The sequence below is a fragment of the Carica papaya genome, chromosome 3, assembly GCF_054855325.1.
Source record: "Carica papaya isolate Zhongbai chromosome 3, ASM5485532v1, whole genome shotgun sequence".
In the NCBI taxonomy this organism is placed as follows: Eukaryota; Viridiplantae; Streptophyta; class Magnoliopsida; order Brassicales; family Caricaceae; genus Carica; species Carica papaya.
In genome coordinates this window covers 26,844,483-26,871,585 of record NC_142311.1, presented here as the reverse complement: position 1 = coordinate 26,871,585, position 27,103 = coordinate 26,844,483, and the positions used below count along the sequence as shown (strand labels likewise).

Below are 27,103 nucleotides of genomic sequence, written 5' to 3'. Positions count from 1 at the left end.
AAACCAATTTTACGTCATTTTAATCAAATACATATATTCTCTATATATATATTTTAATATTACTTCTAGTAATTTTAACATTAACAGTTAGAATTGTAACTCGCGAGAGTCTGCGTCAGATAATGTTAGAATTCCGGAGAGGATTGGGAGTATGAAAATAATTTCCCAGAAAAATACAAGTAACACGTGTGATTATACACTGTAACGATAATAGCTTTAGCCTAATCAGGATTAAGAAATTCAAATACTGTTTTATTGTGTTTATTTAAGAATTAATCGAGTTGGTTTTGAAATTCAAAAATTATAATCAATTAATAAAATTTATTTATTTTATAATTAATTTTCAGTTTGTAATAAAAATTTTAATCAATTCCATCGGTTACGTATATTATCTAATTTGAAGGAAAATCGGAGAAAACATTCGTAAAGTATATGATATAGAGTAGGCAGTTAAAAGCACCCACTTGCTCGCCGCCAGCGCTTCGGTCGTTTCGTTTCCCTGGTTTATCAGCTCTCTTCGCCACCGCCAGCGGCTCTCTTCCCCTCAGGAAGGTGTATTTTCGTGTGGAGGAGCGATTTTCCGACAATGAATAGTACGTCTCCAGCGCACTCATCAATATCAACAACAGCCATTGTGGGAGGAGGAAGCAGCGGGAATGCTGCTCCCGATGATTTCCATTTCCCCTCTGATCTCATCTCCATCCAAGACCGCAAGGACGAGGCCATGCGTGGTTATTTTTCTCTCCTCGCACTTTTTCTTCTCTTACTTTTATTTTTTATTTTTTATTTTCCCCACTTCTATAACTATATATATGATATTTCATGATTATTTTGTTCATTTTGGCTAAATCTAATTGAGTTCCCTACTTTTAGGTATCTGCATCGTTGCATATCTTTATGAATTGCTTGGTTCTCTGGGTATTCGTGTGTTTGCATTTAACGGATTGTATATTGTTCTATTATATAGTTATTTACAGGTATGAGGAGCAAGTAGGTCATACTAGGTGGTGCAGCACAAGTTCTGTTTGAAAAGATTAGATTACTTGGATTATTTACAACAGAGGCTAAGACTTTAAAGAATAAAGCTGAATTGTATTAAGTTATTTCTAAAACTATTATAAATAAATCATTTATAAGGTTTATAACAAGAAACTGACTGGAAATAGAAAATCCTAAAAAACTAAGAATCTAGCTAGAAATAGGAAACACAAGGAGACTAGAGAATTAAAATAAATCTTAAACTTTAACTAGAAAAACACCAGAAACAATAACAGAATAACATCTAGAATTGAACTAGGAAAAGGGTGCTGCATAAATCCCCTCCTCTTAAAGATCGAGTTTTATGGTTTGCGAAGAAAACTCATCAGGATGATAGTACTCGAAGATACCAGCAACATTGAAAGTATTAGAGATATTCGTATCAGCTACGAAGATCAATCTTATTGATCCGTGTTTTATGAGATATTCATATAAACTGATTCACGAACCGCGTAAATATACTTGGCCCATTAGATAACCTAAGTGGCATTACTAGCCATTTATAGAGGCCATCTTTGGTTGTTGAGGGCTGTCTTCTACTCATCACCAGGATGGATTCGGATTTGGTGATATCCATTTCTTAAAATAAGTCTAGTGAATACTATAGTACCTTATAACATTGTCAAGTATATCATGAAGGCGTGAAATAGGGGAGCGAAACTGGATCGTTATTTTGTTGATGACACGACTGTCTACACACATTCACAAACTACTGTCTTTCTTTGGAGTTAGTAATGCAGGAATTGCACATGGGCTCATACTTCCACAAATCAATCCTTTATCTAACAACTCATTAATTTGTTTTGCAATTCTTTATGCTCAGAAGAGCACCAAATCGATGTGGTGCTGAATATTTCTCATAAAAGGCAATTCATTAGGTAAGTATCTAGGTGACAAATCAGCAAAACAAGAAATTAATTCCTGGACTTTAATTGAAATTTCTTCAGTTGTGTCCAATTAATTCTTAACAACTAAGGTTATCAAAAAATTTTGGCTCCTTGACCTGCTCAAGGAATTCTGGACTCTTAATAGTACTGAAAAGCCGGGTATCCTTTTATGTGACATAATTACCATTCTTTGACCGAGATTTCAGTACTAAAACGATCTTCTTATCATACCACCAAAAGATAAAATCATTATCTTGCCCTTTACAGGTAACATAAACATCATAGTGCCATGGTCTTCCCAAGAGCATATGACAGGCGTCCATCCACGTCACAGACAATTTCATCCTTCTAGTTCTTCCTGATCGACAAAAGAACTTTGCAAATTTCCACCACTTGAACTTCTGGTCCTTTCTTAATCCATGCTATCTTGTATGAAGATGGATGTTTCTCGGTTGCCAAGTTCAAAGCCTTCTTGAAAGCTTTAGAAATCACATTCTCACTACTGTCACTAATCACTTTACACACTCTATTCCAAATGTTACACCTGGTTCGAAATATTTTGTGTCATTGAGAATCATTTGGTTTCTTCTAAGCAAGTAATATCCTTTGAACAATGTTTGCCACTTCTTCTTTGACATCTCCATCTTCAATTTCAGCACCCTCATAAATATCTTCTTTATATGTTTGTTCTTCTGTAGCACCACCTTCATCAAGGTTAACAGCTTGCCTATTTGGGCAATTGTTCGAAAGATGACCTGGTTGGTTGCAATCGAAAGCATATCCTGAGATTAGGCTGTACATTAGGATCATTATTGATTCATTGTTGCTGTTGATTTCTGCCTTGGGTATTGGGACCCATGGTGGCCGAATTTTCCTCCTCATAGTGTAACCACTGCTGCTGCTAGAAGCCACTGAACCCCTTGGAGTGGAAGATCCTTCTTGACTTAGTCATCTAAAACTGTTTTGATGATGTATCGAAGACCTATTGATGTGATTTTCCACTTTCATTGCCAGTTAACTGCATCTGGTAAGGTCCAAACACCTTGAAGCCGCACGACCTTGAATTGTAAGCTTTAAGGCATCCAGTATAACGAGCAATTAATTAATTGATCTTCTGTCTCTGATAAATTAACACATGAATCGCTGGCTAGCTTCTCTCTCGCCATCACCAGAGTTGGAGTCACCAGAGTAGTGTCGTTCATTGTGTAGATCTGGTCATTGTTGTTCAGGCTAGCATCTTCTTTGGGTAGATAATGCAGCTAGCATCTAGGTTATCTGCCAAGTAGCTTTGTCAACTCCATCGAATCTTTGCTCAATATTTTCAAACCTTCATTTGTTGTTGGTGGCTTATTATCCACTAGAACTATCCTGAATCATCAGATCAAGGTGAAAATCCTTGTTCTGATACCGATTTCGATGCAACAAAAGTTTTGTTTGAAAAGATCAAACATAGAGCATAACTTACTCACAGCAAATGCTAAACTTTAAAGAATATTGTTATATTGTATTAAGTTCTATCTAAAACTGTTATAAATGAGTTCCTTTATAAGGTTTGAAAATCCTTACTCTGATACCAATTTTGATGTAGCAGAAGTTTTGTTTGAAAAGATTAAATGTAGAGCACTTAGCTTACTCACAACAAAGGCTAAAACTTTAAACAATAACATTGAATTATATTAAATTATATCTAAAACTGTTACAAATAAGTTCTTTTATAGGGTTTGTAGTAAGAAACCAACTTGGAATAGGAAATCCTAAGAAACTAAGAATCTAATCAGAAATAGGAAATATTAAGAAAACTAGAAAGGTAAAATAAATCTTAAACTTGAAGTAGGAAAAGACCAAAAATAATAAAATAATAACTCTTAAAATTGAACTAGGAAAAATATACTGGATCACTAGGTTCAGGGAATACTATACCCTTATGTCAAAAAAGGGAATACTATTACCTTTTCGCATCCACAGCACACCTGAGGACTCTCACCACACTTTAGGCTGAAATTCAGGATACTCTGCAACTAGAGTTACTTCATAACATATAGAAATAACAAAATTTATTAATCCCTTAGTACACCATTAGATTTTTACCACATTATTAATACTGATATTGTGCTAAAATCTCAGGCAGTATTGAGATTGATCAGTGGCGTGTTCAACACATTATGGTGAAATTTGTCTATTCAACACATTATGGTGAAGTTTGTCTATCTTAGTAATCTAGTTTATTCTTCATAATTATATTGATCTTTCTTTACGCTTGTGTAATTTTTTGTAACTTTCGAGCTTGCATTACTTTGCTTTTATTCTTATTATTTTTTTTTAAAACTATTCTTTTATTTGTTATCTTTTGTTGGCTTAAACCTTGGTGGTGTTCTTTAGTTGTCTGTCAAAAGAGTTTGAATTAGAGAACAATCATGTATAGAAGGAGCTTTTGAGCGAATGCTACTGTACACAATGCGGGTTTCGTAGAGAATTGTTTTGCTCCTCCCACATGACTTTCGAAAATTTTAAATTCTGTTCAGAGATATGGAGGTTCTTCCAAAATCCCATGGACAAGTGCTTTCTTATTTTCCAGTTATTTATGCTTCATGTTAAGCTAAGACGATCAACAATATTAGACATGACCGTTTGGAGGATTGAAGTTATTCTGCATTATCTCACTTATTTGGACCTTCTTTAATAGTTGATTCCTTTGGACTATGTGGGATTTTGGCCATGTAAACATCATGTATTCCTTACATGGAAAATATCTAATCAGACATTGGATTATTATCACTGGAGAAGAGTTGAACACTTAAGTTGTGGGATCTGGCTTTCTTGCCCTTTACTTTTCATCATACTTTTGCTTTCAGCTAAAATTTTTGTTCTCAAGTTTTTTCTCAATCAGTAAAATTCGAGTATTACTAATCTTCACATCCATACAAGACCTATAGCTGCCACATGAAAGTGAGGGCAAAGAAGTGCCACTTCATAGGACTGAATAATTTCATTGAGACCGAACTAGTAAGTGAAAGAAAACTAATAATTTTGTTGTATTTTCTGTTATGGTTCCCCACAAGCTGGAGCTACCTCTGGAAAGGGGCCTCTAGGGATAAGAGGCCTTCAAGTCTTATTCTATTGGCTACATTTTAGGTTTTCTGGATTTAAATAAATAGGAAAACTTTTGTGTGGATTGATTCTAAATTTGATAAATTCAAGACATTTGGTTTCAGACCTGAGATTTTTTTATTAAGGATCATTCTCTTTATTCTTGTGAGGATCTTGAGGACCTTATAGATATTTTGTTTGACATATAAGTTTTGTATATGTGTTGCAAGTCTTTGGTAGTAGTGAATAAATGGTATTTTTTCTCTCTCAAAAAAAAAAGCTGGAACTGCCTCAGACAAGCCCTACAACTTCCTTGTGGTTCTGGGAAGTGAAGAAATCGGAAGGTAATGGTCTTCTTTCATGGGAATTTGCAAACCAGGTCATCTGAGTCTTCTTTCTTGGCTATGTATGGTTAACAAAATTTTAGCTCTTCTTTTGCTTCAGTTTCTTCTGGGAGCCAAATGCACTAATTTTATTTGTTTGCTGTACTACCTTGAGTTCTAAGTGGCGATAAGTTTTGTGTTTGAAGTTTCCAGTGCTGTTCCAGACTAGTAGTAGTCTCCATACTGTGTGTTTGCTCCTATCATCTTGATTTGTACCTGAACACATTCTTCTTATGTTTGTTTTTTGTTAAGTTTGTCCCCATTTCTATTTTTGTTGAAGATGCAAGAGATTATTTTGCTGTGTTTGGTTTGACTATTCAGTCAATGTTACTACTGCCTAGGATACTGTTTACTAGAAAATGGAAGTTTGACTTCAATTTTTTTTCCTTTTCTTATTCTTCTTCAATTCAACTTTGTTTCAATTTACTCCTATAATGTAGTGGAGTTTCGAGATATGTATGATTGCTTTCTCAGTGCAGCTTTAAAATCTGACCTAATGGCTGAACTTGACAAGGAGGTTAAATCGTTGGAAGAAGATAACTGGATGTTTGAAGGACCTCGTTCTCGTATCCACCTTATAACAAAATCAAGTAAGTTCCTCACCCTTTAGTATGATGATATCGATTCAGTTGGTTTTGTTGCATTTAATTAACTTACAACTGTATGCACATATTTTTTTTTTCCTCGTTCATGCTCTTGCTCCTGTTCCTGGACAAACTTTCTGTTGGGGAATGTTAAAATTTGTTATTATTTCCATTTATCATGTGCTTAAAAAAATTTCAACCAAGAAGAGTTGGCCAAAGGGGTAAAAAGCTTAATATATGTAGTAGTTTGTGAATAATTTCATTTTTCAAAATCATTTTGTGTGCATGGTTGCATGTTTGTCTGTTCTGTTTTGTCCATCAACAATGATTGGAATAATCAGCCAGTATTTTAGTAAATCAGTCATGTCAAGATAAAAGTTCATCACTTCAATGAAGTTTTAAGTTACTTTTTATTTTGCTGGCCCTCAACGTGCTTTGTAAGTTTTGAACCCCAACCCTATTGGTAAAGAGGGGAGGATGTAACTGACTCAGCTAAGTTGAGTTGCTTGAAATTTTAACTTACTATTTATTCTTTGAAAAATTCTTCCCATTGGATGGTAAAGATTTGAGATGGAGGATGGAGCTCCCTGTTCTTTAGAACCCATTGGGCATACACATAATGGATTGGGAACTTGCCTTCTCCTTGACTGAGTGCTAAAAGATTCAACTCCTGGTCCTTGTGCATCACAACTTTAGTGATTAATCTAGTTAGCATTTTCATTGGTTTCCTATTTAAAAGCACGCGTGGAACAACTTACCTTCTTCCCGATGAGAACATAGTTATTGCAGATTGGAAAAAAATCTTGAGATGCTTGATTGATGGTTTAACGCCACTCCAACCTTCAAATTATGTTCGAACTTAGCAGGATTTGTTGTCAATAAAAAAACAAATATCTAAAAGATTTCTGCCTTCAAACACTTTTATTCTCAAGGATTTTGCATCTAGCCATCTCTATCACAATTCTGTTTCTCTCTTTCTCAGACCCGTTTCTGCTTTGGAGAGCCTAACTATAAATTGGTATTCAATCTCGCATTTTCACAGAATTTGTTAAATTCATTTGAAGTTTATTTTTTCATATTATCAGATGTTAAAGATTTGATCTAAGCCCACTTTGAGCTTCAAGTAAGACCTTAAACTTGTTGAGAGATTGTGATTTATTGCTGACAAAATTTAACCCAAATCATTTTAGTCAAATAATCTAGAAGTAGCAGAAAGTACCTGTGGCAACTGAAAGATGTAAGTCACTAGTTCATGTATATTTATGTGAACAAACTGAATCTTCTGCATTGCTCTCTGGACTTTATTGGATGAAAAGCTTGTTTCTGTAACTTATGAGCATTACAGAAAGTTCAGAATTTTCAGTTTAAAGTGCCCAAATCTTCTATATCAAGCCCATGATTTGTCAAGTTTAGTATTGTGGACATAATAACCATTTGATTCTAATAAGGACAAAAAATTTTCGTCAACCTTTCTGACTTTAGCAATATCATTTCCATTGGGATGATAGATAGTGCAGAAATTTCCCTTGGGGTAGGGAGTTCTTTTTTTCAGCATTGGAACAGTCTTAAGAGGTTTTGATCCAAACGACGAACAAACAAGACATCAATGATAACCTTATATCTTCTTTCGCTTGACCAGCAATAGATTCCTTGTCTTCACCTTCACGATTTGTCTATTGCCTTTCTGTACTTTTGTTCTGATTAATCTATGCAAATTGTTGAAAAGATTTGAATCTTTGTCCATACAGCTGTTACAGCTAAATTACTGAATCAAGATTTTTCTTCAATTAATTGGACAACATGAAATGCCGTAAATGTATATCTCCATATACATCGATTAAATTTGCTTGACTATAGAAAATATTTCTTTATGTTCAAACTTCCAGCAAAATCTGTACTTAATCTTCCATTCGTATGGACGATTCTTGCTTAGATGGTTGGCTATTTTGCAAGTTACTCATGATGGAAAGTTTCCCTTATTTGCAGTCTTTAACTTAACCCTTTTGGTATTTTGCCTTCCACAGTAACAATTTTCTTTCCATCTTTAAACATTAGTTGCTTCTCCTTTTGTTTGGTTTAGAAAGCACCTTTTGTTTGTTTGTTAGATGTCATAGATGCCCTATGCTCTTGAGCTTGTAACTTGCTAATCATATCGGTTATTATTTTCTTAAGGTCATAAAATTCTCTACTTGTAGAAATTCTGTGACTCAAATCTAGTAGGAAAGTTGATAGTCTTTTATGGTCTTGAAATGCCTGCCCACAAAGCATCATTTGATTACAACTCCATGAGCTTGGCATAGTTGTCTTTGATTGTCTCGTCATCTTTTGTTCTCAACCTTTTAAATCTCTTCTGCGAGTTATTAATTTTACAGTTTTGTTTCCTTAAACTCTTCCTAGAGTTTTTCCATGCTTGCTTTGCAACTGTATTGCAATGATCATAAGCCATGAGAAAATTTTTTATTCCCACGGCCCGAAAATCACAGGTCTTCTCCTTAAAAAAGTAGGAGGTGCAAGCAAGAAACACCACTTGCTGTTATTCTCTCACTTTTACAAAAATTCACTAGAAAAAGTTTGATGAAACACAAAGTTTTCACAACCCGTTCAGAAGAAGTTCCGATACCATTTGTTGAATCTTATACATAAAAGATAACTCTCGTTATCAGAACTGTGTAAGCTCTAAGTTCAGAATTATCACTCATAAATAAGAACTCATAGTTCAAGGTTCTCTCTCTTACTTCATGTCTCATTTCCTCAAATAAATAAGGTGATTCAAATTGCAAGCAAATCACAAGAGGAACTACATCTTACTTTTCTTTTATACATATCTTACTTATTTTACAAAGTATTTTATTTATGGATCAAGTTACAGGATGCCATATATCTTTATAAGGCTTGACATTGCTATAAAAAGAGAAAAAATTTATTATTTTTAATGAAAAATCTCTTACATCTTTAGACATTAGTGTATTCTTGTTACATGTCCATGCAGCTCTTCTTTCCAATTTGGTAATTTTTGACGTGCAAAAATCAAGGGTATGCTTAGTACAATATTCTTATAGTTTTTATTTCCTAAATTCACACATTAGCATAATTTACTTCCTCATCCCATAAAAGCGTATAAGTTAGTTTACCATTAAAACACTATTTAAGAAATAGTAATGAAATGGGCGATGAAGTCAGAAAAGAATAAGAAGTTGTTTTTTAGTTTTTTATGGAAAATTGTTTTTGTTTGTACTTATTACTTGAAGAACACATATTATCATATAATTTGTATAAATAGAAACATGCATAAGCATATGAATTTAAGAAATAAAAACAAGCAAGTGCCTTCAGATGAAGTCACGTTCTTTTCACATTTGCCTTTGTCCTGGAAGGTGTGATTTGCGCTGAAAGCATGACTTTTTTAGTGCTTCTCTTGCTCTTCATTTTTTTACCCTGCTTTAGTGAGAAAATCAAACAGTGTGTTTCATTAGCCATTTGCTGTTATTTCTTATTCAGGCGGGTTTCTCCACAAGCAGCCGGAACTAGCAACAGACCGGAACGTTGCTCCTCCAAAATGATTCTGATTCCTTCGGAAGAGCAGAGTATTGTGCCAATGGTTTGAGAAGAGATTAAGCTCAATGATCAAGTTCATACGACTGGATGAATTTCATTGACTATCATATGTATGTGTCATCGCAATATTGTTAGAACATTACAATTTATGATTCAAATTTTATAGTTTGATATATTTATAATCGAAACAATTAAATGTCATGAGATTTTATTAGTGAATCAAAATCTATTTACGTAAATAATAAAAATATAACTAAATTTAGTCAAATACTTGTATGATTTATTTTGATTTGATTGTAAGATGCAATATTTATACAAGTTACTTTGAAAACATAGTATTTTTAGTTGTTTACAATATTAGTATAAATTTTTTAAAATATTTTAATATTTCATTTCTTTCTTTACATATTTTATATGAATGATAATAAATTTTGATAAATGATCTATATTCTGAATTTTATGATTTGATTTAATTTATAATTTAAATATCAATTCATTAACTAAAAGTAGTGGTATGAGTCTATAAGTTAGATACTAAAAATTGCTTGTATTTCGAGTCTGAAATGATCCGGGTGAGAAGCCACTAGCAAATGTATGTATCATGCAGTTTAATCTGAGTGCAAGAGTATACCATGTCTGAACATGATCAATCGTCGATATTACTTGATACTAACGCAGTTCATTCACTTTTTATACGAACTGAATGAATGTTCCTAACAAAAACAAATTAGAGAAGAGTAAAAATTCCCACATGTACATGACAAATTGTTTCAAATTGTTCTTTCAAATTCAACAGGGTATTTAATACAAACGTCTTCAACAATGTAAACCATATATGGCCAAGTAAAGTGTTTGAGGTTAAGATCTATGCCCGTAATCTTGAAAGGGCAAAGAAGAACCATCAGATCTCAGCAGTGGTCTTCGAGTCTCTGACTGAAAGAAACTACAAAAGAATACACTCCATTTGTTTTCACAGCAGTTACATTTTAAGATTGTTTCAAGTTTTTGCAAGGTCTGAAGTTGGAATTCCAGATTGATGAGATAACAATCAAAAGAGTCGATAAGAAAGAAGAAAAGAAAGTAATAAAAGAGACAGCATTTGCATGTGCCCTAATCCCAGAAGGTATTTTCCAGACAGCAGCACCAATTGGGATTTCAGCATTGCTGTTTCTTGACATGATCAAACAGCTTTCATTATGTGGGCTTCCCTCTAATTTGCAGTGCAGGAATAAGTCAGGATCTCTAAACTCTACTCTTGCATACCCACTATCTTGCAACGGCTGTGGAGGAAGGAAAATCGGTTAGTGCTTTAGTCTCTCTTACCCAGTTATCGACCACTATATTCCAAAGGCCATACCAGCAGATGCAAAAGCTATGAGATAATTAGGACATACATACTGACCCGAATTGAACAATTTGATTACCAATGAGCACAAGAGATTTACAAAAATCGGGACAGTGCTCATATGACGTCAGTAGAAATTAACTTGTTTCTTTATTTCAAAAAAGGAAAAGAAATTAACTTGTTTGTCTGTAAGCAAAGCAACTCATTATATGATCTTGCAAGGGAAAAACACACCCAAGAGCTCAGTAAGAGATCAGGTGGTTGGTCCCCAGAGTATAATACATACAGCTGATGGTATTTTCATCCGACTGCCACACTGCAAAGGTGTAGACTGATGATATTTTATTTTGGAAGAAGATGAGACAGAGAACTCCCAACAAATAAGTATAGAAGAAAATGACAATCCATTTAACATTCTCTCAATTCTTCAATGTGCTACTTGACTGGGAAATGTGTGTTTTTTTTTAATATCATGCTAGAAACTATAAAAGCTATTTTGATAACCACTTGACTAATGTTAAGTATCTCTTGGAAATATATTCTGTTTCACGTACCGTGTACCGTGCATGTACTGGAAGCCCTATGTTGATTTCCCATTCATTCTCCTGCTTGGAAAAGATATTAAGACCAACATCCATGTGAATCTCAACAGCAGACCGGTTTGAAAGGAACGAAGGTAATTCCAAATTTGCATCCCCAAAAACAGCTACTTCAGTAAACACTGCAATATTTATATTCAACTTTAACCACCAGGGAAACAATATGGCAATCCTTTCAATGATTATCAAAACAGAATTTTTACTGAAACGAGACAAATTGTAGTTTACCACCACGTTGATGAAGATGTTGAAGCTCAAATGGGTCAGCAAAGACTCCAGATGGCAGCCTTTCAATGATTATAACTTCACAGAAATGAGTTGGTAGCTGAGATAGGGACTCTGGATGAGTATGTAGACTAATAGCTGAGGATATATGACGATGAGAACCTTCACCGGCTAGATTGCGGTGCAAAATGGATAATTTTGCAGCATTATTAAGATTATTTTGTAGTGATTCACAAGTGCAAGAGGGAAGATTTTTTGCGATGAAATCTTGGAAATCTGAATCAAGCAAGTGCTGATGTTTTGCAAAATAAGATTGCAGAATATATTCATTCGGAGTACACAAGGGACTGATATTTGAATTGAAGGAATCAGAACCTGTCTCGCACATTCCAACCTGAAAATTAAACCTAGTGAGTGACAAAATGAACCTAAGAATATTGTATCTCATCCATAAAAAATTAAAACAAAGCAAAAGGTCATGATTAGTGAGGAGGAAAAACAACAGCCATAGCTCTCAATATAAATCGATGGCGTGAGAAAATCGCCTCCTTCCTGACCATCCTCCCTCACAAGGTAAAACAAAAGCAAGAGGAGAGAACTTAAAGAAGTGGTTTTTAACGACTCAAATACAGTGCCATGGGATGTTGGCCGCTCCATGTTACAATCCTTCTCTGTATACAACAAATGAAAGCACAAACAATTCTCAATTCTCAAACGAGGATTGGATAACCTAGTAAGGAAACTCGAAACAGAAGATTAACATTCCTGACATATTTGAGACCTGGGATGAATAAAGTAACACAAACTACGAGGTAGAAAACTGGAGCTTGTTGACTGAGTCATTTCAAATTTAAATGGAATCTTTTCAAATCATAAGGATCTTTCCAAACTTAAGAATGTAGAGTTAACAAGCGAGAAGAGTTGATTTATCTCAAACAAAAAAAACAAGTGAGAAGAGTTGATATTAAGGAACAAAAACTGCTAGATAAGGAAGCATAAGTCCAAACAAAATCCAAGCTTCATTATCCCAACAAAATTAATGGCTGGAAGGGCCAAATTTCGAAGAACTCTCAGTGGGTCATCTTTGTATTAAGCTGAGGATTAAAGAAGTACTTGAAATGTTCAAGAAACGAGATCGCTAACTTACCTGGCTTAAAGAAGAGAAACCAAGCATAAAGCAGTCAGCGCCAACCAAGAATATGAACACAATTACCAGTTTCTGCTTTATAGAAAACTCAGTTCCCATAGACCCACTGAAAGAACGAAAGCATAGATCAAAAGTTACAATTACAACTCATCTAATAATCTATCAACAGAATTTAAATACACAAACAGACACCACAACCTTAAGAGTATTTCCTTATTAAGCTTAAGCAAAATGACGAAACCCAAATGAACAATGATTCAGAAGCATAACAGACATACGGATCACAGGTGCTGCGTGCTAGGAGAAGGGGTTGAGTAGGTGAATTTGTACGGAGATAACCCTTGCGTACCAATCTGTGAAATGGGTGAAGGTGATCCTTTAGATTGAGAGAGATAGGTTTGAGATGAGTAATGGAGATGGTCGAGTGAAACAGAAGCAGGAGAGAGAGGTGGCTGTTGGGAGACCGCCGGGGACGAGGTCGGCAAGGGATGCCGGCGGAGAAGCTGAGATATATATATATATATATATATTTGTTTTAAAATGAAAAAGAATTTAAAATAATTAGATTATATTGAAATATTTTAAAAAATAATTTGTTTTAAATTCTTATTAAAAAATATCATTAATTAATTAATTTAACTATTTTACAGTTTACAATAAAATAAAATATCACAAATTAAACTGTAAAAATGCTAAATTTTTTGTAGTAAATAAATTTTTAATATTAAAAAAGATGAGATCTATAAAAAGTGACAAGTGTCCAATCTGAATGGCAAATCCTGTAATTAAAGGAAAAGGGAGTGGTAGATATGGTAATTTAGAGGAACAAAATCTGTCGTGACGCCCCAGAAGAGAGGCAACTTATTTTCTTCCTCCATCTATAAACCCCTTCTTCCTCCCATCGCCGTACGGTCTCTGCAAAATCCTTTTTTATCTTTCCCTTCTTTCTCGCCCAAAATATTGGGCCTGTTCTGCTCTCTTTCAGTTTGGGCTTTTTCAATATTATGGTTGACTGATTGATTGAAATGGATGGAGTTACCAGTGGCAACGCGGGCAACAGTGGTGGCGATTCCTCCACCAGTGGAGGCGGCGGAGGTGTGGCGGCGCAGCCCATGGCGATGCAGGGAGCGAACGCTCCGCCACCATTTCTGAGTAAGACCTATGATATGGTCGACGATCCCGCGACGGATGGGATCGTATCGTGGAGTTCCACCAACAACAGCTTCGTCGTCTGGAAACCACCGGAGTTCGCGCGGGATCTCCTCCCTAAGCACTTCAAGCACAATAACTTCTCTAGCTTCGTCCGCCAGCTCAATACCTATGTATTTGCCCTTTCTTTTCTCTTTCTTTATCTGGAATAGGGTTTTTTTGTGGACAATGATATGTAGTTTCTGTTTTATTTAAAAGGTTCATTTATTAAATCAGGTTTGCTAGTAAAGATAATTCACGTAGTTTCCTGGGGAAGACTAAGAGATTTATTATGACCATTATCTTACTCGAATTTCCTAACTGATGTTGTCTTTTTTTTATTTGATCTGCTTGATGATAGAACTTGAATGTCTGAAATCCTGAGAAAACAGTAGATGAGAGTACTAGCTTAGTTTTTATTGATTCTATGAATACTTATTGTGGTCAGTATCAATGAGCAATAAGGTAGTACTGTCATCCACTGTTTTATCTCGGACTTTCAAATTATCATGTTCAGAAAGCAGGATCTTTCTGGTATTGTCTAGTCATTGTGTATGTAAATGCTTTTGGTCTCTCTCTACTCCAAAAGAGTTGACTATCTGCTTAGTGTGATAACTAATCCTTAATATCCTTAAAAATTGGGCTTAAAAAATGGAAGGAAGAAATTCTCTGGTTGTTAGAGCTGTGGCTTGCAAGTAGTACATGGCAATTGTGGTTTTGATTGCTCAGGAAGTTGAAGGAAGTTTGATAATTTTATGATTCAAATCCCGTGTGGCAAATCTTCTTAGGGTTCTGAATTTATGAGTTTTAGAAAATCCCTTTTGGGTCAATGTATTCTCTGTCCTCATTTTCCTTCCCAGTTTCTGTTCATATATGAGATTTGATTGTTGCATAGAGTTACTTTGAAAAGAAAAAAAGAAAAGATTGTTGAGTGGGGTTTATAATAATGCCAAAGCTGCAGATTGCAAGTAGCTTAGGAAAAAAGTGTTCTTTCATATTGAGAGAAAAGCAATGCAGATTCATTGAAGTATAATGGTTAAATTCTTGGGTGCCTGAGATCTTTTCTGGATTCTGCATGTTTGGCATGCTGCTAACTAGGCAAAAGATTGTAGGATGATGTTGGATCAATTGAAAACAGGGAACCCTTAATCTGTTTAACAATTGATTTTCTATTTAGGTCCATAAAAAAGATAATTTAGTTATGAATTCGAATGGTGAATTTCACTTTGGCTCCGATATTTTCTATTTTAAGCTGTCATTTAAAAGTAAAGTGTGGTCTCAGAAAACCTACTTTTTCTCATGTTGAAATTTCATGTTTTCTTGAAAAGAGTTCTGCTTTCATATATTCTTGTAGCCTGGCAGTCTAATTATTCAAGTTTTTCTTCTGGTCAAGAATAGAAGTCACCCTCCAAGTCGAGAGAAGCACTGAGGATGAAATCTACTATCTCCTGTTATTTTTGGATTTTTCAGAAAGAATACTTTACTTTTGTGTTCTTCTGGTTCTATTGGATAGAGTTCTGCCCTTTTGGTCCATAATTTTACCTTTATCTGTTCATTTTCATACAGGGTTTCAGGAAGGTCGATCCTGATCGCTGGGAATTTGCCAATGAGGGGTTTTTAAGGGGTCAGAAACACCTTCTTAGGAGTATTACTAGGCGCAAACCAGCCCATGGACATGTTCACCAGCAGCCGCAGCAAACACATGGACAGAATTCATCTGTGGGTGCCTGTGTTGAGGTTGGAAAGTTTGGTCTAGAGGAAGAAGTTGAGAGGTTGAAGAGGGACAAGAATGTCCTTATGCAGGAACTGGTTAGGTTGAGACAGCAGCAGCAGGCAACTGACAACCAACTGCAAACCATGGCACAGCGTCTTCAGGGTATGGAGCAGCGACAGCAACAGATGATGTCATTCCTTGCAAAGGCTGTCCAAAGCCCTGGTTTCTTGGCTCAATTTGTACAGCAGCAAAATGAGAGCAATAGGCGTATTACCGAGGCCAACAAGAAACGGAGGCTGAAGCAGGAAGGTATTATTGAGAATGAGCATGCCTCTGCTCCTGATGGACAAATTGTGAAATATCAACCCCTGATGAATGAGGCAGCGAAAGCAATGATTAGGCAGATTATGAAAATGGATTCTTCTTCTCGGTTGGAACCCTTTAACGGCAATCATGATAATTTTTTGATTGGCAATGGTTCTTCACCATCTTCTCCACTAGAAAGTGGTAGTTCTTCAAGCCATATGTCTGGGGTGGCCCTTCAAGAGGTCCCACCAACTTCAGGTCAGTCATGTTATGTGCCTACAACTTCGGGGATATCGACGCCGGTTCCTTCAGCTGGTATATCTGAAATACAATCCTCCCCACGTGCTGCAACTTCTGACAAGGTTCCAACTCAGTTTCCAGATGTGAGCATGCTGGTTCGATCACAAGAAGTACCATCCAACTCTGTTTCTCCCTCAGATGTAGTCATGTCAGAGCTTTCTCCAATACCTGAAATTGTACCCGGAAATATGGCTGATATCCCTACAGAGACTTACATGGAATCTCATACAGAATCTGGTGCGTTTATAGACCCCACTTCATTAGTAAATGGTTCCCTGTCCATTGAACTTGATGACATTGCTCCCGATCCGGACATTGATGCGTTGCTAGAAAATTCTTCCTTCTGGGAGGAGCTTCTTGTGCAAAGCCCCGTGCCAGAGGATATAGAATCAACATCAATGGGCAACGAAAACAAGGGAAATGAGACACAGCCAATTGGAAATGGGTGGAACAAAGTTCAGCATATGGATAAGCTTACAGAACAAATGGGTCTTCTTAAATCGGACACCAACAGGGTGTAGAATTTGTCTATATACCTTGCACAACGATCTTTTATGTTAGTAAGATAAACCCCAACAAAAATAAATTAGTACAGTTGTTAATTACATAGTCCTCTAGTTTTGGCGATTGGAAACCAGCTGACATTCTGCACACATTCACTTTGGCTCTGTTTTCGCACATATGGAGACATTGCCCAGTAACTTTTTTTTTTTTTTTTTTTAGTTTTATAAATTCCTGTACTTGGCTGCAACTTCATGGGAGGGACGGGCTAAAGAACTCGGCAGGCTGAGCGGTGTCCAATAGTTGTGGCTCTTAATTTTCTGTCATTTGTAAAAGTTGATATGTTAGAGAGCCATTGTTGGTTTAAGAGACGACTGGTAATGGATTACTGTGCAAAAAATTTCATTTCTCTGATCCTCTTCCTGAACCTCTTTGTTTGGCAATTTTGCTTAATTATCTGCTTAGCAATTTAAGCCATGTGAAGTTGAAGATTTAGGACTGATCAATGTAGACCTGAGTTGGTATGAAGGTGTTTTCAATTTCAGCATGTATACTTTGTGATGAGATGAGTTTGGCTATTGTGATTATTAGGATGCAGTTTACACAAGAAAAAAATTTAAGGCAATTTCAGAAGGTTGATTGAGAAGAAATACAGAACAGCAACAGCCCCAAATTACAATACTCAACTCTTCCTTCCTTCCACTCTGCTACATCCCTACAATTCCTCAATCAACATCCTGGAAAAGACAAGAAGAAAACAATTGCAGTAAAATTCAAATCAAACCGCAACATGATGATCCCAAAATGTTTCTTAGAAAATTAGAATAGCAAGAACTATAGAGTATATATATATATATATCTGTATGAACTCTATCTTCTATTATCCAGAGTGATGGTTTTATTAAGAGCTAATACTGATCTGCTGCGCTTCTCACAACTGTTTTTGAGAAAAGGATGAAGAAGAAGGTCATCTACAGTGGCTCTCTTCCTCCAATCCTTCTCCAAACATACCCTGACAAAATTTCCAAACTCAACAGAAGCTTTCTCCGGCATCTCCACCCTGTCCTCGAAGCATATAGAGTAAGCCAAAGCAGCCCAGTCGGGCTTCTCCCCAACCCTAATCAATGGATAATGACCCACCATACATTCCAACACCACCACCCCCAGCGACCAAACATCCCCTGCAAACCCTGCATTACTGTTGCTCGATCCATCACTCCATCTTTCAGGATCCACCCTCTCAGGACTCATATACGCACATGTCCCCATACATGTCTCCCACGTACACCCACTCCCCGCCATGATCTTACTCACCCCAAAATCTGCAATTTTTACCTCCCCTTTCCCGTTTATCAGCAGATTCGACGGCTTTATATCACCATGAACTATCTGCATTCCATGCAGGTACTTCAATCCTTTCACCACTCTCTCCGCCATCCCACGTACTACATCCTCCCCTAACACCTTCCTCTCCTGCAAAACCTCGTCTAAGGATCCTCTCTCCATGTACTCCATCACGAAACAAACGTCTCCCTCCAATGTGTCGAATACTCCATGGCACTTGACGATGAATTGTGAGTCGACCCGCTTCAGGATCTCCGCTTCGTAAGTAACCTGGAGTCGGATTACCGCTGCGTTTTGATCGAACCGGACTACTTTCAGAGCGTAAACCGGTTGTGTAGTACTAGAAGTGTTACGAGGTCTGACCTTATAGACGGTTCCGCCGTTGCCACCTCCCAAGACTGAAACTTTCTCCAGGTCACCGAAGGTTGTTGCAGGTGAAAATGGCGGTGAGATTTGTGAAAGGCCAAACCCAGATAATGGCGATGGAGGCGGTGATGGCAGCGACAAACGCAGCGCTCGATGTTGTCTTCTCCTGCTCACCCATGTCATTTACGCTGAGAATTACTCTGTATTTTTCTTGAATTGTGGCGAACTGGAATTGCATCAGTTAAAAATGTATATAAGGATTGATGTGGGAGAAGAGTTGAGAGGTGACAAGTGGTTCTTGCGATCCCAGAATCAAGGAACTGGTGAGGTTTATGTGGTGACGTCAGTTCCCACAAAATCTTGTTCATTGCCACGTATTTTCTTATTTATTTATTAATTAGTTTTTTATGACGATATAAATATCAATCATCTTTATTTAGATCGTACATTTTTTGCTAAGTAGTAGATTATCGTTTTAATCATTCTTGTTAATCTAATCATTTAACAAGACTCCCAATTACTATTATTTTGTACGAATTTTGGTTCAACTTAAACAAAATTTTAACTTAATTTGGGTACTTTTAAATTGATCATATGGAATTTGTATATTTTAAAATTTTATCTTTATAATTTATTTTTGTTATAAAGTTTTCAAATGAATTAATCACATATATAAAAATTATTTAGTGTATTGTTATACCAAATTAATGATTACTCCATATAATTATACTTCTTTTCCTAATATATATGTACATATTGCTTAAATGATACTAGTCAGACCCATTGTAGACTAGTGTGTGTGTCAAACCCAAAAGATAAAGCTGGGTGAACCCGACAGAAAACAGTTGGATTGAACCCGACCCGAATCAAACAATTTAAAATTAATCTTAATTTTTCATATAATTAATGTTAAAAAAAATTAATATTGTTATAATTTAAAATTAATCTAGAAGCACGAAGCAAAATAATGAAATGGTGATTTTTACGGTCAAACTATGACAAGTCTTGGGCTGGTAGCGAGCAATTCAGAGAGAGAAAATTAGACTTCTTTTTTTTTCCTTTAAAATATGTTTATTTTTTAATATAAATTAAATTTTAATGATTAGATATTAAATATAATTAACTATGCCATTTAAAAATAAATTTGAAATAATATATTGACCATATACTTGTGGATCAATTAGTTTATATCCATAATAATTAGCAAAATTTATATTACCATATTATATCCGTAATAATAAAAAAAAAAGAAATAAGAAACTATCGTGCATATATATATATGTATATGCGTACATAAAAATAATGTAATCATTTCATCTTATATAGTAGCCACAAATACCATTTAATTTTTTTTTTTAAAAATAAAATTTTCTATTAAATTTTTTTTTTTTTTAATGTAGACTTAACGTGAATTATGATATACGTATCACATTATTAATTTAATAAGTACGAATTTATAACTTACAAATACTATTTTTGTAATATTCTCGTTTTATGATAGACGAAATGAAAATTACAAAAATTTATCGATATAAAAGACGGTTATGATCCCTGAATAACAACATTGTCATTTTATTTTTTTAAAATTTCATCACTAAAAAACATAGCTTTGGAGGCATCGTGTTGATTCGGAAGTACTTATCACATGATGCAATCGAATATTTCACAATAGATCTAAATATGTTTCTATTTATCTTTTTTCGTACGAAGTTGCATGTTTAGATTTATATATTTACTTATTTAAAAAATATTTTTATTCTAACAATTGGTATAAAAACATTTTTCGTATTAGATCTTTGATATTCAATTTTTTTTTATTTTGGATTTTGGATTCTGAATTTTGAATTTTTGATTTTGGATGTTTTTTTTTTTGTTTTTTATTTGTGATTTCGGATTTTGAGATATATATGTATATATATATATATAAAGATCATAAATATATATATATATATGAATATTATAAATATATATATGCAGCCCATTAAGAAATATACATGTACATATATGCAGCATATTAGAATTATATATGTATTAAGAATTATGTATGTATATATATGAAGCAGAAAATAAAAAAAAAATGAAAAGAAAAGCAGTGGCCGACCGCCGCTGCATGAAGAGGAAAGCCCGGTGGTCATGTGACCGTTCGGCAGTCGAATCTCGTGTGTAACGGCTGGTTTTTCCAACTGTTACAAAAGCAGCTCAATAATGCTCCTTCGGGCATGAGGAAAAAGAAGGAGAAGGAAAAAAAAAAAAAAGGAGTTTGGTTGGGCTTTTTGGGTTTTCTTTTGAAGTTTAAATTCCACAAGAAAGAAAGACCCATTCTGGTGGCCCAAAGCCTAGACAGATTTGGTCTGGGTCAACCCAGCCCGGACCCAACCTGGTCCAGGACCTGACCGGATGTTGATCCAACCCGATCACTCAGTTGATCGGTCAACGTTTACAGTTGATCGATCAATGTCATCGTTGACCGGTTAACAGTAAACCCTTTGACAAAAATATATATATATATATATATATATAAATTTTTAAAAGTATTTTTGATTATTTTGTGATTGATTTTCTTCATGATTTAGTTTAAATTGGGTTTTAATTTTGAATTTTAATATTAGTATGTGCATATAAATATTGAAATAAATTGATTTACACAATATGTCACCAAAGTGACATCTCTTGTAAATAATTTATTTATTTCATAATGCAAACAGTTATTTGAGTAATTTATGTGAACGTTAATTAGCTCAAAGAGAAGTTAATATTTAATATTATTACATTATATTTTTGTGGTAATGAATATGTGACAGTTATTCAGTATAACATGTGAACTTTAAATCGGCCAAAATGAAAGTTTATTATTTGATGTATTTCTACTGTATGTATTTAGTTACTATTACATGGTACCATTTATAAGTTAATATTCTATCAGATAGAATTTTAATGAAGTACTCGGTATATTGAGATGATAATATATCTTTATTTAAAATTCATTATTAAAGTTTATGATTTAATATTTTTATGTGAGCATTAAATAATTAATTTATTTTTTGTATGTTCTCTGTTCAGCTTCATTTTCTACTGGAAGTATCACCACGAATGTTAATTCAGTTTCAATGTTGAACAACACGAATTTTAAGCAATGGAAGAATAATGCTCTATTTGTACTTAGAGTTATGGATCTAAATTGGGCTTTACCGGTTAATCAACCCGATCCGATTACTCCTAACAGTACTCATGAGGAAAAAAAAAGAGTTTGAAAGATAGAATTAGTCAAACCGTATGAGTATATTGGTTAGGAACATACTATTCCAGAGATTTTTTCAAGGCACTATATTCGATGAGATCACAACAATTAGACATTTCCTTCATTCTCTATAACAACGTTTCGCCAGAAATGATAAAGCCGAGACATGTACACTTCTATTGAATCTTGTTTCAATGAGGTATAAAGGAAATGAAAATATTAGAGAGTACATAATGAAAATGTCACATGTGCATGCAAAGTTCAAAACACTTGAAGTGAAATTATTAGAAGAATTACTTGTGTACTTTGCTTTTATTTCTCTTTTACCACAGTTCAAGCATTTTAATATAACATACAACTGTCAGAAAGAATCGTGGAATCTGAATAAGTTCATTTCATATTGTGTTTAAGATGAGAAAAAACTCAAGTTTGAGAGGACAGAGAGTACTCATTTCACAGTGATTTTAAAGGATAAAAAGAACAAAAAAAAGGTAAATCTGTTGTAGTTTCAGTACAACATACAAAGTAACAAAAGGTTCAGATTGAAAATATTTGTTTTTCTATAAAGCTTCGGGATATCAGAAGAAGTAATGCGCTAACTATCATGTGTGATGCACAAAGAAAGATATGCTTCTTAATTTTATTTGTTCTGAGGTTGATTTAACTTTTGTACCTACACACATCTGGTAGATAGATTCTGGTGCCACAATTCACATCAATGTGTCTATGCAAGGTTGCCTCCATTACCACAAACCAAGTGATGGTGCCATATTCATTTATATGGGCAATGACAAACCAGTCGAGGTGGAAGTAATTGACAAATTTAGATTGTTGTTAAAGATTAGAATTTATTTAGATTTAGAAGATACTTTTATTGTACTACCATTTAGATAAAATGTGATTTATGTTTTTGTATCAGATAAATTTAGTTATTCACGTTTATTTGGAAATAAAAAATTTGATCTTTTTCTTAATTCAAATATGATTGGTTCTGGTTCTTTATCAGTACATGATGATATTTATTTATTTGATACAATTGTTTTTTGTAATGAATCCTTATATGTTGGTACAAGAGGTGTAAAGAGAAAATTAATCAATGAGAATTCTATTTCATTATAGTATAAGAGATTATGTCACATCTCCCAAAGAAGAATTGAGAGACATGTGTCAGATGGAATTCTAGATACTCTTAATTTTACAGATTTTGACATATGTGTCCATTGTATCAAGGAGAAACAAACAAGCATTAAGAGATTATGTGTTAACGGGGCTATGAATGTATTAGAACTCATTTATACATATATTTGTGGATCGTTCCATATGGCTTTTTGAGATGATCAATAATATTTCATAACGTTCATAGATGATCATTGCAAATATGACTACCTATATCTCATTCATAAGAAATCTCAATCATTGGATGTGTTCAAGAGTTTTAAAGCAGAAGTTGTAAACCAACTCGATAAAATGATTAAGACTGTTAGATCTGACTATGATGGTGAATATTATGGTAGGTCTGACAGATCAGGTGAACCAGGACCATTTGCTCGATTCCTAGAAGACTGCGGTATTGTCTCATAATACATCATGTCAGGTTTTCCTAGCATGAATGGTGTTACTGAAAAGTGAAACAAAACACTTAAAAATATGGTGAGAAGTATGATTAATCATTCTACCTTACCTGAATCACTTTGGAGAGAAATATTAAAGACCATAATATATTTATTCAACAAAGTTCAAACTAAAGTAACTACGAAGACCTCTTATGAGCTTTGAACGAGAAAAAAACATGCTTCAAAACATTTATACATTTGGGAATGTCCAACTGAGGTTAGGCCTTATAGGCCATAGAAAAAAAAAAACTAGACTTCAGAATTGTTAGTTGTTATTTTGTTAGTTATTCTGAATGATACAGATGTTACAAGTTTTATGATCCCACTGCTAAGATAATTTTTAAGACGAATAATGCCCAATTCTTTGAGGATATTGAGTTTGCGGGGAGGAGAAATAGTTCGAGACCTTATTTTTGAAGATGAGTAAGTCGATATTCTTATTCCCTCAGTTGCTCTTGAAAATGATCAGGATTACATTCTTATACCTAGCATTATTCAAGAAGTAAATTTAGATCAAGACAATGTCATTGTATCTCCCATTCCTGTTCATAAAATTATTCCTGAAGTACAAACTTCACATCCTCAAGAACTTTACCATTAAATAGATTCATTAGAGAGGGAAGAAGTGCAATTTCATATGATTATATTGTATATCTTCAAGAACGTGAGTTTGATATTGGTACAGTGGAAGATAATCCTATCAACTTTCGTCAAGTCATAGAAAGTTATAACTCTCAAAAGTAGATTAATGCTATGAATGAAGAGATAAAGTCTATGAAGGACAATGACATTTGAAATCTTATTCCATTGTCTAAGGACGTGAAACCCATTAGTTGCAAATAAATATTTAAGAATAAGAGGGACTCGAAAGGTAATATGGAGAGATACAAGGCCTGTCTTGTCGGTAAGGATTTTACACAGAAAGAAGACATCGATTATAAGGACTTTCTCTTCGGTTTTATCATAAGACTCTTTTAGGACTATAATGGCTTCAATGATATATTTTGATCTTGAGTTATATTATATGAATGTTAAGACAACATTTTTCAATGGTGACATTGATAAGACAATTTATACGGTGCAATCAAAAAATTTTGTATCCAAAGATGCACAACAAATGTTTGTAAATTAAAAAAATTCATCTATAAACTTAAGCAGACTTCCCATCAATTATATCACAAATTTCATCAAATCTTCATCTCGTTTGGTTTTGAGATGAATTTAGTAGAAAATTATGTATACCACAAGTTCAGTGAGAGTAAATATATTTTTCTGATTTCATATATCGATAACATACCACTTGCTAGTAGTTATATAGACTTATTATATGAAATTAAGAGATTTTTAACAAAAAAATTTAAGATGAAGGATCTTGGGGACGTCTATTTTGTATTAGAGATCCGATACATCATGATCGCTCTCGAGGTGTTCTTGAATTATCATAAAAGTGTTATATTAAAAAAGTTCTTAAAAGGTTTAATATGTAGGATTGTAAACCAAATGACTCCCCTGTGTCTAAAGGAGATAAGTTTACTCTAAGTCAATACTCAAGAATAACCTAGAGACTATGAAGATGCAAAAAATTCTTTATGCTTTAACTGTAGGGTGTCTTATGTATACACATGTTTGTATGCATTCAGATATTGCGTACATTATTGGGATGTTAGGTAGATATTTAAACAATCAAGGTATGGATAATTAGAAAACAGTCAAACGTATCATGGGGTATCTACAGAGAACAAAAGGTTATATACTCACATACAAAAAAGTTAGATAAGTTATAGATAATTGGTTATTCTGATTCTGATTTTACCAGATGTTAAGACAGTAGAAAATCTACATCAGATTACATCTACTTGTTTGTTGAGGGAGTTATTTCCTAGAAGAGTAAGCAAACACTTGTAGCCCCTTCTATTATGATAGTAGAGTTTGTATCTTGTTATGAGGCATCCAATCATGAAATATGACTGCAAACTTTTGTCACTAAGCTACGTATTATTAATGGAATAGAAAGATCACTGAAGTTATTTTGTGTTAATAAGTTTGCAGTTATGTATTTCAATAATAACAGGATCTCGACGAAGTCAAAATATATAGATATCAAGTTCCTCATTGTTAAAGAAAGAGTTCAGAGTAAACAGATATCACTAGAACGCATTGGAACAAACTTCATGATTGTAGATTTGCTCACTAAGAGATTACTACTTAAGGTATTTCATGAGCACACTGCTCATATAGGTGTTATATATCCTTAGATGATTTGTACTTTCAGTGGGAGTTTTGTCTCTTAGTTGCATTTATTTTGTAAGACATGTCAAAACTTTCTACTTTAATTTTGGTTCATGTATATATGGTTTCATTCTAGTTTTTGTGTTTTTGTTTATAAATATTATCTTTGAATTTTCTTACAGTTGATCTCATTAAGTTTAAGGTAAAACCAGTTGAAAATAGGCATATTTAGATTACATAACATATAATTTTTATGCTGCATATCCATGCTGGATCCATATCATTAGGTTATACTGATATGCGTGATCATTAATGGGTTTAACTACGTTACATGTAGCGAAGACTACTTTGATCTTATATTATTATGATCAATGGACGAGATTGTTGGTAATGTATTCAGGTATTGATAGCACAGTTCTGAGTACTTTTACGATTACTTAACGTATAGATAAGGTGTTATATAAAACCCAAATGAAAGATTGTTAGATTTTTTTCGACATGTGGACTTAATGTGGGCCTTGGTATGCATATCAGACTATCAATTTAATGAGTTCATTTAAAGTGATCAAATACGGTTAAATAATATTAGACCTTAATACATCACGCTCAAGTATGGACTTGTAATATGTAGATATTATTTTTGTAATATTTTTGTTTTATGATGAGAGAAATGAAAATTGTAAAAATTTGTCGATATAAAATACGATTATGATCCCCGAATCGTAAGGTCGTTATTTTATTTTTTTGAAATTATGTTACTAGAAAAAACTAACTTTTGAGGTATTGTATTGATTCGGAAGTACCTAATGCAGAATATAATCAAATCTTTCGCAATGAATTTAGATACACTTCCATTTATCTTTTCTTGTTGATTTAATATGAAGCTGTTTAAATTTACAGATCTACTGATTTAAAAAATATTTTTATTCTAACATTTTTAATAAAACTTAAAATTTTTAGTTATTATTATAAAATATTTATATATGAATAAGTTTTAATATATTAAAAATATAAAATTAAATAACTGTTAATTAAATTAAAAAAATGTGACAATATAAGGTTGAATAATAATTTTATATAGTAAAACTATAAAAAGTAAAATTATTTTTAAAAATAATTTTACCGTGAGATAAAGAGAGTTTTATCTATTTGATTTAATCATAAATATATCATTTATGTCATAATTAATTTACTAATTGTTATAAAAATATATTAATTAATACGAAATGAATTTTTTTTAAGATTAATCGATAAAATTATATAAATATATAATAAAATAATAAATAATAATAATAATAAAATTAAACGCAAAATATTAGGTGAATTAAACTATTTTTATGGTAAGTTGAATTATTAAAATAGAATTTTTTAATTAAAAAAAGAATAATTTGAGCATAGAAATTAAGATTACCAAAAATAAATTATGTAGCTAATAAAAATAGTCATTCATGTTC

At 33.6% G+C, this 27,103-nt stretch overlaps 4 protein-coding genes across 6 annotated transcripts; 2 read left to right on the top strand and 2 right to left on the bottom strand.

The window, feature by feature from the left end:
- The first annotated feature begins 385 nt into the window (after positions 1 to 385).
- Positions 386 to 9,802, top strand: SAMBA (valine-tRNA ligase). Of its 2 annotated transcripts, XM_088216375.1 has the most exons (4): positions 386 to 731; positions 4,050 to 4,118; positions 5,875 to 5,985; positions 9,478 to 9,802. In XM_088216375.1, exons 1-4 carry the CDS (start codon positions 587 to 589, stop codon positions 9,537 to 9,539), a joined length of 387 nt encoding a protein of 128 aa, XP_088072501.1. In that variant the 5' UTR covers positions 386 to 586; the 3' UTR covers positions 9,540 to 9,802. The 2 variants fall into 2 exon arrangements, with proteins under 2 accessions (XP_088072501.1, XP_021893567.1); XM_022037875.2 differs by lacking the exon at positions 4,050 to 4,118 and having other exon boundaries at positions 401 to 731.
- Positions 9,803 to 10,299: 497 nt separating this feature from the next.
- On the bottom strand, positions 10,300 to 13,368 carry LOC110811427 (phosphatidylinositol-glycan biosynthesis class X-like protein). 2 transcript variants are annotated; one of them, XM_022037933.2, is made up of 5 exons: positions 13,049 to 13,368; positions 12,851 to 12,956; positions 11,707 to 12,097; positions 11,434 to 11,600; positions 10,300 to 10,814 (listed from the first exon to the last, which is right to left on the bottom strand). In XM_022037933.2, exons 2-5 carry the CDS (start codon positions 12,947 to 12,949, stop codon positions 10,521 to 10,523), a joined length of 951 nt encoding a protein of 316 aa, XP_021893625.2. In that variant the 5' UTR covers positions 12,950 to 12,956; positions 13,049 to 13,368; the 3' UTR covers positions 10,300 to 10,520. The 2 variants fall into 2 exon arrangements, with proteins under 2 accessions (XP_021893625.2, XP_021893624.2); XM_022037932.2 differs by having other exon boundaries at positions 13,129 to 13,367.
- A 337-nt stretch (positions 13,369 to 13,705) lies between these two features.
- On the top strand, positions 13,706 to 17,273 carry HSFA1D (heat shock transcription factor A1D). The gene is made up of 2 exons (XM_022037915.2): positions 13,706 to 14,172; positions 15,605 to 17,273. The coding sequence occupies exons 1-2, from the start codon at positions 13,876 to 13,878 to the stop codon at positions 16,877 to 16,879; spliced, it is 1,572 nt and encodes a 523-aa protein (XP_021893607.2). The 5' UTR covers positions 13,706 to 13,875; the 3' UTR covers positions 16,880 to 17,273.
- Positions 17,274 to 17,471: 198 nt separating this feature from the next.
- Positions 17,472 to 18,917, bottom strand: MKK10 (MAP kinase kinase 10). Its single transcript, XM_022037921.2, has one exon. The coding sequence runs from the start codon at positions 18,750 to 18,752 to the stop codon at positions 17,730 to 17,732; it is 1,023 nt and encodes a 340-aa protein (XP_021893613.2). The 5' UTR covers positions 18,753 to 18,917; the 3' UTR covers positions 17,472 to 17,729.
- Between the last annotated feature and the right edge of the window lie 8,186 nt (positions 18,918 to 27,103).